Source organism: Xenopus tropicalis, chromosome 1 (genome assembly GCF_000004195.4).
Source record: "Xenopus tropicalis strain Nigerian chromosome 1, UCB_Xtro_10.0, whole genome shotgun sequence".
In the NCBI taxonomy this organism is placed as follows: domain Eukaryota; kingdom Metazoa; phylum Chordata; class Amphibia; order Anura; family Pipidae; genus Xenopus; species Xenopus tropicalis.
In genome coordinates this window covers 53450753-53464322 of record NC_030677.2, presented here as the reverse complement: position 1 = coordinate 53464322, position 13570 = coordinate 53450753, and the positions used below count along the sequence as shown (strand labels likewise).

The following is a 13570-nucleotide window of genomic DNA, read 5'->3' as shown; positions in this document are numbered from 1 at the left end:
CCTTGTCGCGGGCGACTATTCTCACAGAAATGCCATCCCACCGGCTAGAATGTAAATCGCCAGTGGCATGGCATATATGCACAGTGCAAAAAGAGGGTGCAATGACCTGTCCCTTGGCAGAAAGTAAGGATAAGGCTGGTCTGCACCCACTGATGCTCTAGTCTGCCCCTCTAGCCGGTAGGATGGCATTTCGGGGAGATTAGTTGCCTGCAACAACGTAGATTTGTCGCGGCACGACTAATCTCCCCATGTGTCACAGCCCTAAAACACATGTACAGCCTAATGTAAACAAAACCTTGTTTTCCTAACAGTAGGGTTGCTCTGCCACTTGTTTTGTTTGTCAGCCCTATGTCTGTTTTGCAGCCCCCGTTAACCTTCCACAATTCTCTAACATGATACTACTCTCCTTCCAAGTCTCTGGCTTGGATGCAAGTTTGGAAGCACAGAGGCACAGTTTTACTTCAAGCAGAGCCTCCTGAAGGCCAGCAGTCCACATGGGGCTCCCAAATAGCCAGTCCCAGCCCATTTAAATGCAACGATCTAAACCTAACATTCAGACTGAAATTGTACGATAAAGCCCTAAAATTAACAAATGGGAGGACATGAAATAGTTGGCAGACACTAGTCATACGAAAGTGACTTCCTGGAAACATATTGTAGGTCCCCCAAGGATATTGTCAGTTATACAATACATTTTATCGTTATTTTATCATTATTTTATCATTATTTTATCGTTATCTGTCCGAATTTTCCTAACCTGTCCGAACAACTAAGTGACCTATTGCCATGGTATGAATATGGACAATAATTCTGAGCCCACACATGGTCCAAAAATCGTTTGTTACAATTATATCGGTGCGTGTGTGGCCAGCTTGAGTGTGGCTCATGGGTTAAAAAGATTGGGGGTCCCTGGTTTATGCCAAGGGCATTTGGAAGTTAAGTGGGCGTTATTTAAGGCTAAAGCTGGTTAAAAGCAGTGCAGCAGCTCTGTACCTTAATCTTATTGAAGCAACATTATATTTAGTATGGCCTGCAACCACCCTTTTAATGCTGGAATTTACATAACATCTCTGGTTTGTACTTTGTATATAAAGTCATCTGGTTCTTAAATAAGATATCTTGAAGAATTTCCTTTTGCTGCCCTGCCTTTGTTAACTGTATATGGCATATCTTTGTGGAGCATAAGAGGTTAAACAACTCTGTAGGTATTGCCTTCAACCACACTGTTATTTGAGCAGCTCCTGCAGTGAGCTACATCACTCTTATTCCAATGATGGGGGCCCTGCACGATTCCCTATAAACTTGGGCATTGATCTTGAGCAGCATGTAGCTTTTCCACAGTGCCAGGTGGCAATACCTTTCTGAAAGGTCAGATTAAATAGTACAGCTCCTGCCCATTGATATCGGCACTAGGAAATTACAGTTCTGGCGCTAGACATGCTTTTTACAAGCGCCTTGAAGTATGACTAATCCTTTTCTGCTTGTAGCCCACGGTTCAGAATGTTGATGTCAATGACAACATTAAATCCATGGTTCTGTTAAGGACACTCATTAAAATTAAAAAATAATAAAACCTTAATGTTTTATTGTCATTAATTAAATTATGATAGTCAATGCATGAAGAAACATTTGCCTTTTGTAAAGTTTAATCTTGTGTTTAAGTGAAGCATCTCCTAGTCATTCATCTGGCTCTTACTCATGTTACTGTGTTTCTATCCATAGTGCCAAAAATCAGTGTTTTTACATGCTTTATGACTAAGGCCTTGTAATAATGGTCAAACTGCAAGTATCTAAGCTGGGCAGTGAGTGAGTGTAAAATGCTTATTACAGCTAGGCACATCATATATGACCACACAAATAAGGCTATGTAACTAATGGGAAAAAGTTTTCTACAGGTCTAGTTACCTATAGCAACCAACCAGCAGGTAGCATTTACTGGTCACCTGTTTAAAAGCAAATATGTCATTGATTACTATGCTATAGGTTCATGCAGCTGGGCGAACTTTACAGTATGCCTTATATTACATACAGGTGGATTAGTTGCCTATATGGCTTAGAAATGTCTAAACCTACTAAGGTAAGAAAGTAAAGAAGCAAGAATGAAAATAAACAATGCATTTTAAAAGACTGCAGCTCATGGAGGTTGGACTGCCACAATATAATGCCATTACCTGTGATTTCTTGCCCAGAAATAAGTTGGTGTATGTTCTGGGGAAAGTCTAAATTAATGGAAAACTGTGCTTCCATTATTTAATACCCCATCTGCCCAAGTAAAAATGTTTGCACATTTATAAGAAGTCATTTTTGTGCACAGTGCAAAAAGAGGGTGCAATGACCTGTCCCTTGGCAGACAGTAAGGACAAGGCTGCCCTGCACCCCCTGATGCTCTAGTCTGCCCCAGTCTGGCCAGTGCAGGCTGCATCCAGACCTGAGAGGGAAAACAGCTTGCTGAGTTAGCACTAAAGGCATGTACTTTGCCCCTTACTTCTCTGCACTTCTTCCCACAGGGACCCCAATAGCCTGCATCTGGCTGGCTGCAGTGTAAATTTCAATATTTTTGTAGCAAAATTAAACCAACTTTAAGTAAGTCTTAAAAGATGCAAAAGTGAAATTTGCAATGTACTTACTGACTAATGAAGAATATTACACTTATTTGAGATGTGATATTTTTGTTCTTATTTATGTTTTTTTAAACATTTTATGAGTTTTATTACATTTCCCTCAAGTCATTCTGGATTCTTTAAACACTTTACTTACTTCATTAACTTTTGCCTAGAGATTTCAATAACCATAATGAAATACAGATTTACCATATAACAAGCTGGGTCTAACTAGGCATGTATACTGTCCCAATATCTCATTTTCAATCTTCTATTTATTCTGATTTTAATACTCAACAAGATTCTACTATTTTTTTAGTTGCTGCTGTGCACTTATGCCGAGCAGCAAAAAATACAAGAGAATCTTGTTAAGTATGAAATATATATACAGGTATAGGATCCCTTATCTGGAAACCCATTATCCAGAAAGTTCCGAATTACAGAAAGACCATCTCCCATTGACTCCATTATAAGCAAAAATTCTAATTCTTAAAAATGATTTCCTTTTTCCCTGTAATAATAAAACAGTACCTTGTACTTGATCCCAACTAAGATATAATTAATCCTTATTGGGGGCAAGTAACTGAAAGATATCTGTGCTATTTTAATTTAGCTGGTATATAAACAAATACATTTTTTTCTCTCGGCTAACTGTGGTGTCCATTCTGCTCAAGGATATTATACTTGTGTGGAAGTGATCTTCACCCTAAGGCGACAGGTTGGATTTTACATGATGGGTGTTTATGCCCCAACTTTACTCATCGTTGTCCTTTCCTGGCTCTCATTTTGGATCAACCCAGATGCAAGTGCTGCAAGAGTGCCACTTGGTAAAGTATTTTCTTAGTATTTTTCTTTGTACTTTATCCAACTGTATAATATAGTCTTTTAATGGCCACTCAGTTTCTGAATGAGATGAATGGTGCAAATGTTGTCAGGCCCAGACTGGTATTTAAAATAGAAGTAAGACTGGAGAGCAGCAAATTCTGGCAAATACCAGAGGGGCTGCTGTACAATGCCAGGGCCTAACTGTTTACTGATAGAGTAAACTTTTATCTTAACATGTTCACATTTTTTAAACAGATAATCGCACCTTGTTGTTGCATGTTATGTCATGGTACCATGTTGACCTCCATCTCCTTGCCTTTATCTGCTTTTATGTATTTAGAGACCAAACCCATTTGTGTTAGGGAATTTGCAATTGGAACAGTGCCAAAGAAATATACATTTACCATTTTCACTTTCTTGCCATTCTGAATTGCTTACCAGTAGCTCACAATCAGAAGGAAATGTGTTGCAGGGAAGGCCCAACTAGATTGTACACAAGTGTGTCTGCCAGCTGATTTGTATTCACGTGCCTTGTTTTAGAGAGGCTTGTTGAAATATCCAAACGCTTATCCTGGCATTTCTCCTTCAAATTGCCCAATGTTTCCTTACCAAATTAGGAGATAGCTAGCGAGTATCTACATTAGTGAATGCAATTTAATTAAGCTCTGTTGTTACTAATTTTTGTATTTAAGTTTTCCATTTCATATGCACTGGCATCACTTTTCATTCCCAGATCAATGTTTTGATATAATTCGTCATATAAAACATGCTTCATCTGTCTGTTTGGTGTAAAATCTTAATATATGTGGACCATCCTCATCACACCAGAAAAATCCTCCATCACATGATGAGCAATGAGTAAGGATCACTTTGACAGGTGCCTCTGAACTGTAAGATTTGCATTATTAACTCTCCATTGCTATTGTTCTTGGCAATATCTCCTTTTATTTCTAAACCATTGACACCTTTCTGGTCTAGTTTATTTAACAGTGAAGCATGCATCTGTTGTACATAGATATAATAATCAAGCAAAAGTTAAAAATCATGTTAGATGCAAAATATAGTACAAGTTATTGACTTTCTTTAATTCTATCGCATATAAGGGGAATTTATCGTACAATACCAAGGAAATATAAACCCCTCAAAACAAATGAAGAAAAAATGCTCAGCGTTCTCTAGTGAGCACTTCTGCAATAGTTTTGTTTTCAGATATTAGCAGAAACCAGTGTTGGACGTGGATGCCAGGGGCTTTCCAGAGAACTTTAGATCAAAGGCACACTTTCCACATTACTTTGCCTTTACTTCTCACTCAACATCTATATTCTCCTAGTCTCTTTATCATATATCACTATGCTCTTGTCTAGTATTCTCTCCATTGCTCCTTTTTTGTTCTCAAACAGATGCTTAAGATATAGGCTTACAATGGAGCAGGAGGGCACACTTATACCTGGGCCCAATGGGAGCTTTCCTGCTATCCTGGTGGGTCAGTCCAACACTGACTATTATTAAACTTCTACTATAGTAAATTTAAAATAACAGTGCCATTTGCTGGCCAGTTCTGCCGACCAGCCTGACCAAGGAAGAGAAACATCTGATGACTCTTTCTGCTCTTTTCTAAGAAAAAGGTTTTCCTCTTCTTCTAAAATGTTCTTCCATCTGTCAGGCCGGTCAGCAGTACAGACCAAGATATGGCACCTCTGTTTGTATTCAGTTATATAAGCAATCTAAAAATGGTTTATAGCTTGAAAACTAGAGAAAAATTTTGACTTTTTTCTCATTCTAAATACATTAGTCAATGGGTGTTTTTTTTCCTCACTCCTACCATGCTTTTTTTCTAAATATATTAAAGTCAATTAATGTTTTTCTTGGCAAATTTCTTGAAAAAAATTGCTGATGGCAAACTGGAATTTTGCTGCAATTCCATGCCTCGTGAAAAAATTTGCTCATCACTACTGGACATTACAGCTGTAAAGTAATGTAGGAAATGATAACATTTTATTGGGGATTCATCATTAAGTGAAGTATATTCCAAATGCAATTTTTTTTTTTTTTTTTTTTTAATTTATTATGTTTCTTCATTTACACTCTGCTCTACCATTTGAATGTAATAAGGGATTCCCAGTGTCTGTGTTGTTTGTATGCTAACACCTTTGTCCATAGGACAAGCTAGGAAGGGCAACAAACACAAATGTAGCTTGAGATACAAAGCTTTCTTCACCCACTGACTGATCTATAAATGAAAGTTCCATATACTCTGTTTTCTAACTATAAATAATTTAACAGTTTGTCAGGTTATTAACTCTCTTTTCTTTTTTTTTTTGTATTTAGGGATCTTTTCCGTTCTCAGCTTGGCATCTGAATGTACCACCTTAGCACAGGAGCTGCCAAAAGTGTCATATGTAAAGGCTATAGATGTTTGGCTTATTGCCTGTCTCCTGTTTGGTTTTGCCTCCCTTGTTGAGTATGCTGTTGTTCAGGTACTGTTGAACAGCCCAAAAAGGATTGAAGCAGAGAAAGCTAAAATTGCAAAGGCTGAGCAGGCCGAAGGAAAGGGAGCCAATGCAGCCAAAAAGAATACAGTCAATGGAACCGGTACTCCTATCCATATCAGCACCTTGCAAGTATGTATACACTTTATAAATCTAACTTAAATGTATGTAGCTATAAAAAATGTGGATGAAATACTAGAATGCATTCATTATATTTGAACCTTTTCTTATTCTTTAGGAGTTCAGTACACCATACTCCCTGTAAGCAGCCAGTAAAGTGACTTGGTTTGGCAGAGATACAATAGATTTCCTGGTAGTCAGCACCAAATCAGGCTCCTGTATTTCTTGATGCACATCCCACTGTGTTCACCGCACAGGTCATGCAATGATCGAATCATGAACAGCACTCCGTATTCCAATCTTCTTATAATTAAAATGCCTTAATTTGCAGCTTGACAATTCTACACTGGTCTGTGCCAATCGTGTGAATAAAGGGATTTTAATTATAAGAAGATTGGAATACGGAGTGCTGGTTATGATTCGATGGTTGACAGAGAATTGTACTAAATAACACAGATAACTGACATAGGTATCCACACTCACTAGTCAGACTAGCACAGTGTACAATCAGTTTGCAAAAAGAGCATTGTTACCCATTAATAATCTTAAATACAGTTCTAAAGAATAAGGTAAAAGTAAGTTGGCATCATAATTGTAGTGTGCATGGTATAGCTTATGTGTGACGGGTCTTTTAAGGGGCAGTATATATCTGTATCCCAATATGGGGTGTTCATAAAAAATGTTCTAATTTTAAATTAGCCTCATTTGTTCTCCGTGAGAAGAAATAAAAACTTGTTTTTACTCAAAAAGAATTTTTATCCACCAGTTTTTCTTTTTCAACACAAACTGCTCTATAAATGCTTGTCTGTGCCTGTGTTTGTGTGCATGTCTCCCTGTTGATTTATGCACCCCACCGCCAGTATTCATCAGAGCAATGTTGGGAGGAAGAGACTACAAATTTTTCTTCCCAGTTGAGCCACTTTGTAATAAACTCCTTCTTACTGCTAAAACTAAATCACAGGCAGTATTGACTTATACTGTATATATTGGAAATACAGACATTACATTTGAAATTCCAGTGAATGCCACAGCACTCCAGATCACTTGTTGAAATTTGAATTTGCTGTTAAGCTTTATGTGAATGATTCCTGGGAGGGAAGAAGTTGAATGGTTTAAAAAAAAAAAAGTATGATCCATAAGTCCCTTAACTACGGGGCCAGGAACATCTAGTTACACCACTGCTCGCTAGTTTCTTTTCTTTTGCAGATACAGGGATAAGACATCATTATGGTGACAGTACAATTTGAAGGAAATATTGATTCTCAAATCTTTTCTTCTCCAACAAAATAAAGAGTCTCGTGAAATTGCATGACTCCAGTCTTGTTTAAGAAAGACATTCATATTCTATATGTATAGTCAGAGGAGAAACTGATACTAATTACTGATAATATGTTTGGTTTAAGGAAGGAAGTAAATACAGGTGTAGCATAGGAAAGGTCTTCTCCCTCCTGAGTCTTACAGCACAGTATATATGACTGACAGCTTGCTTTGGGGAATATTTATATATATATATATGAATTTGCAGGAGAGTAAGTTCACTTTACTATGGCCTGGTAAAGAGACATTTTAATATCCCAGAAATGTTTATTTATAACCCCCATTCAGACGAAAAACCAATTAGGAATACACGCTTGCTTAATATTTGGCATTTCAAAAGCACTACTTTACAGGAATCTCTTTCTCTTAGGTCGGAGAGAATCGATGCAAAAAAGTCTGTACGTCTAAATCAGATTTGAGATCCAACGACTTCAGCATTGTTGGGAGCCTGCCCAGAGATTTTGAATTGTCCAATTATGACTGTTATGGGAAACCAATTGAAGTCAACAATGGACTGGGAAAATCCCAAGCGAAGAACAACAAAAAGCCTCCACCTGCCAAGCCAGTCATTCCATCAGAAGCGAAGCGAATTGATCTTTACTCCAGGGCATTATTTCCATTCTGCTTTTTGTTCTTTAATGTTATATATTGGCTGGTATATTTATGATAGCACTGTCTCATCATTTGAGTGAAACTGTGTAAGACATTACACACACTGTATAAGGCCAACCTGTGATCTTGTCTACATTTGCAAAGCAATACTTACATTGTAGATGCCATGCAATGTAATGAGAAAAAATGGCTTTTTTAATGGAAGCATGACACTGCAATGTCTGTGCTTAAAATGATGTATATAAATGTAAGGTATACTTTCTGCTAGAAATAAGGTTATGACTAATGCATATATAAACTCTCCCAAATTCTACTTTTAATATGAAAAGTTATGAAATGCTTCTAAAACTAAACTTGTGCACGCTGAGTGTCATTGAAGATCATAGTACCATATATGTAGTATTTAAAGGGTACATTCTTATTTTCACAGGGAAATATGTAATAGATAATTTGGATGAACTGAGTCCAATCAAAAATGTACAGTACTTCATAATATATAGACTTCATAATAAAAACTAAGATTCAAAGGCCGCTGTCAATGTGTAAGATAAAATGATCAGAGACTATTTTTTGTAAAAAATGACTATTTAAGAAATGGAGCTGTATCCTTTTGCGTGAACAAACTTAATGTGTAAAAACAAGCTAATAAAAAAGAGTAAATTAAATCGTGTCCACTGGTGCCTGTCTAAAAAAAAATGTCACAAATTCACAATGCATTATCCCATTTATTACAAATTCACAATGCAACATCTTTTGATGGGATTTCAGTAGGATTTCAATTTTGAGTTTACCACATTAATAAATAAATGAGCATTTGATATGCAAGTTTTTGATTTAAAAAGGCAAACTCAAATTCACAAACTTGAAAATTATTAAATAAGCCCACATGTACTTTTTATCATCTTTTGTATGATGAACTTGGCAAGTCATTAAGGAACCATGTTCAAGTGTCTGCCTTGTGGGAGTGATTCACTTTTGAACATATTGTCACTTTAAGGGCTCTGGCACATGGGGAGATTAGTCGCCCGCGGCAAAACTCCCTGTTCGTGGGCGACTAATCTCCCCGAGTTGCCTACCCCTGCCATCCCACCGGCGAACATGTAAGTCGCCGGCGGGATGGCAGACGCGGCGGCGCGATTTCGCACAAATCGCCGAAAAAGACTCGCGAGATTAGTCGGGGAGATTAGTCGCCCGCGAACAGGGAGTTTTGCCGCGGGCGACTAATCTCCCCGTGTGCCAGAGCCCTAAAACTTTTTAAGCTACACCAACATGTGCAATGTGAAATGTGCTGTTTGTAGGCTTATTGTAGCAGGGGTAGAACACTGCAAGTGTGTAACCCTTAATACTAATTCAGCTAGCACTTCTTCCCTTGGTCTGACTGCTGTAGGGCATCTGCCGCTGCCTATCTTGCATATTCTCTCTTCAGTCTTCAGCACACCTTCTCTCCAGCATCTGCGTCCTCACATCAGCCCCCTCACTACTTTCACATGATTAGCTTTTATGCATGTTTTCAAAACCTGCCCCTATTCCAACTAACAGGTTTCAGCTTGTCAGATAGTTGATAAAGACTTTGCCCTTTGTTCACATACTGTTAAGAGGGTAGCTCAAATGCAGTATTGAGATTAATGGCTCCTATAGCAAACATGCAGCCCAATTACCAATCTTAGGAAGCCCTTTGATATTGAGATTCAACTTCATGGTTCCCTATATATTGCCACAACTGCCACATATATACATGGAAATAATGTCAAAACCAAGATAGCAATTACTTACAAAATGACACTATGTTGTAGTAAACAGTGTAGCAGCCTTTTAAAGCCTGCTTTGTACCAGAATGTTGAAAAGCAAGCCTGCATAGATAGAGAGAACAGGAGAGCCCAAAAATTTGAGGCTGAAAATAAGCCTCAAATACTGCCCATGTTTTACACAACAAAAATTGTATAGCCTGTTGCTTTATAATCAATAGTTCATCATTAATGTAAAGGAATAGAAAGAATAGAATACAAAGAGTCTGAAATGGTTGTTGCCTTCTGGTTGTTGAGGTCTTCATTAAGCCTCACGTTTTTAAAATAAAGTTTATTTTGGAATCAGGTCATTTATGACAAGGGTAAAAATCTTCATAAATAGAACAAAAAACCCCCAGAAATGTACAGAGTGCACCTAGTTAGCACATAAAGTCTATCAAGAGCCTGATCCAACCATACAATTTCTCTTTAACACACACACACTTCAAAGCTAAAGTATTTAGGGCCATTGTTAATATACCATGTCCACAACAGCTCAGCAAAAAACTTTGTGTTTTAAAGTTGGCCCAAAATGCTACCTGATATGCACAGATACCTGTCTGGCATATAATCCTGTAAGGGCAGGAAGGACAATCATGGACTTGAAATAATCTACAAGGTGGTGGTTTCTGCTACCAAACCTAAAGCCAATAAGATTATTAGGCAGATCAGATGGTTAGAGGAAGCCGCTAATGAAAGCATTCGAGTCATGTTCACGATTTCATTATCAGACCAGCTTCATGATATTTTGTTCCTGAGTAAAATGACAACCACTTCACTGTAACTTTCATTGTCAAATATACAGGGAGACTTGTGTGGGAGAACAAGCTATTGCTAACATGCCTGCCTCATAAAGATCTCATCATTCAAGTTCTAGTGCATCCCACCTCTATGTGCTGTTAGAGATGCCCCATCAGTGTGACAGGACTGTCAGTTTTGACACGTAGAAGTTTTGATATAACGAGTGGGAGCAGAGCTAGACTAAAGCAAGATTTATTAGAGAGATTTTCACATCAGACTAAGGAGGAGACGCTTTCCAAATTAATGATAGTTTTATTAGCTCATCAATAAACACTGTCAGTTGTAAAGATCTTCATATAATATTCATTATCTTCCAATTACTGAAATATACAAATGGGCAACACCTTAGTACAGAAGTGATATGGGTGGGTGATATGATGATATATCTGTACTGCAAGCAGGCCAGGACACCAACGTTGTGTCTGGTTGATGACTATGTAGGTGAATGGGGAAATTATTAAGAAATCTGTTTATTAATGTATCTGCTTCTTGTATTGTATTGTATTGCTGTTTGAAAGTGTGGCACTACAATATGATTTTTAAGGGACCAGGTATAAAACATTTAAACATGACAAGATATATTTAATAAATCCTAAATGTTGTTTTTTAACATAGCTTGCCCCTCTGAATGATGTTCAACCTAGGGGGCTTCCAAGGGGATGCTCAGGCACTGTCCCCACCCAGCCTCTCATCAATATACAGCCGCCCAATGCAGGCAGTGCAGGTATCTGAGCTCCATTTATGAGCAAAGTGCAAAAATCCTACCATTGTGCACCCTTTGCACCCTGCTCCAATTCATGTTAGTTACAACTGCAGAAAGGTATAGCAGGAGTTTCAGATAAAACTAAGCAAATGAAAAAGGATGTTATTAAAAGCTTGTATTCTAATGCAATGTATCTGTGCAAAAGAGTTTTGCTAGCCCAGACCCAGTTATGTTTCAGATTTCAAATATTCCTAGCAAGATATACATGAGTAATTTGAGAATTGTCTTTCACGTGTCTATGTGCAAACAGTATTGAATAGTGATTTATTCTACAGTTCTTCTGATCAGTCAGAATTCTTCAGTAGCTTAAAGGTAATGAGGTTAAAAGTAATGGGAATAACAGCAAAGGTGATTGTGTTCTGCAACCCAAGCTCTACTGTTCAGTGTTTCTTCATTCTGGATCTGAGGTCTCCTCTCAACCTTAAGTTGTCCATTTGTCTGTGTTTATTCTTCTGTGCAAATAGTACCACAGAATGAATTTTTATATAGTTTTTCTCTAAATCTGTTACAGAGACTAATAGATCAAACTGTCACAGTTTAGAGATGTGGTGACCAGGCTTACTAAGCTGCTGTTAGACTTTTTTTTGGATTCAAGCTCTTCCTAACAACTAGGCCAGGTGACCTGTTGGGAGGCCATCTAATTAGCCTTTAACTGGCTTTCCATTCCAGTTCAGCAGCCTTAGGGTGTAGACACACAGAGCCACAAGTAGCAGCCACTTGTCGAGGCTACTAAAATAGACAATGCTGATCATTTGCTAATTATTGTCTTTCCGTGTGTTTTAGCAGAGGCAAGTCTCAGTATTATCTATGGCAGGGTATTTTCCAGAGTTTAGTAGCTGTGAAAAAGTAGCTGCTACTAAGTAGCTCTGTGTGTCTTCACCCTTATTGGTCAGCCAGTCAGAGTTGAATCTGCACTATATAAACCTTCCTGCATCACTTCCTTGCCTTGAGTACTGTGGCTCTAGCTTCTCTTTGCTGTGACCCTCCATTGCCTTGGTTCTGTTCCTGCTCCAGTCCTGTTCTCTACCAGCTCCTTCCCACTCCTGACTTAGTTCTGTTTTATCCCGCTCCAGTCTGTCCAGCTTGCTCCCAAACAGTCCCTTCTCTTAAGGATCTGTGAACTGGGGATTTCCCCTTAAGTCCCTGACAGCTGCTACTGGGGAACATGACTCGATGTTTTATTCCATGTCATAACTCTGTAACTCAGTAGCTCAGAAGCAATATGTTGCTCAACACCCCCTTTGATGTAGCTCCCAGTGGCCTCAAAACAAGTGTTAATTTTTGAATTTCTGACTTGGAGGCCAATTTTGAAGGCAAAAAGACCATGTGTACTGACAACCAGAGCCTACTGCAGCCTGCCAGACCACACTGGGCTACCAAATAGGCAGTCACAGCCCTTATTGTTCCCCACCTAGGAACATCTTTCATGCTTGTGTAACCCTTTTTTGGCTGTAAAACAGACAATGACCAGCTAGAATGGCTATAGAGCATGTGGTACACTGGAGTCTAGCACACAGGATGGCCTTTTGGTATGTGGAAGGATCAAGGGGGAGTTGAAATTACAACTCACTTATGCTGTGTGCTAAATTAACAGATAAAGGACGCCAGAAGGTTCTTGCAGAAAACTCATACAGAACTATATTATTGCCCAAGAAAATCAAGGCAGGGTGATAATACTCACAGTCCACAGAGGCAATAGAGCACAAATTTGTGATGAAGGTCAGGACAGTCAAGGCAAAACTGGGACAGCACACTGTGACACCATATAAAAATGGCTTAAGGTAGTTTGAGGTTCATCCCTAGGGTTTCAAAGCCTTGTGTGGTCTGGATCCCATACAGCAGACATGGATCAGGGAGATACAGCAAAGCCTGATTCCCCTGTCAGTACTGCATTTTCTTGGAACACAGAGCTGCTCTTACTAGCTAGAATTATCTATCTTACTTACTTCCTAGAAAGTGATATAATAAATAATGACCTGCCTCTGACTAAAGCATTGGTTATGGGGCCCCTGCTCCCCCACTTCACCAGAGGTTAAGGTCCCTCAGCACAGCTTTACTGGGGCCTTGTTGATCCCAGGCTGAATGAACATCCACCTGGTTTAACAGATGCAGGAGATGCAGGTCCAGTCCTTGCTAAACATTATATTACAGTGTGCAAGACGTGGCCATCAAGCCTAAAGCTGGAAATACAAGGTTTCGTATGATATTCAGTGCGTGTATGATGGATCAACGAGGCGACCGATATCGCAAAAGCCTTGG

The 13570-nt window shown here is 38.7% G+C and overlaps 1 protein-coding gene across 2 annotated transcripts in view; it reads left to right on the top strand.

Moving 5' to 3' along the window:
• glrb (glycine receptor beta) overlaps window positions 1-8628 on the top strand; it is a 66308-nt gene extending 57680 nt beyond the window's left edge. Inside the window, exons 8-10 of one of the 2 annotated variants that reach the window (XR_001170973.3) lie at window positions 3275-3427; window positions 4159-4315; window positions 5754-5840. Coding sequence is in view for 1 of the 2 variants with exons in the window: in NM_001078787.1 (NP_001072255.1) it covers window positions 3275-3427; window positions 5754-6046; window positions 7722-8018 (743 nt within the window). In the remaining variant the exon portion in view is untranslated. 2 annotated transcript variants of the gene reach the window in all.
• The last annotated feature ends 4942 nt before the right edge of the window (window positions 8629-13570 follow it).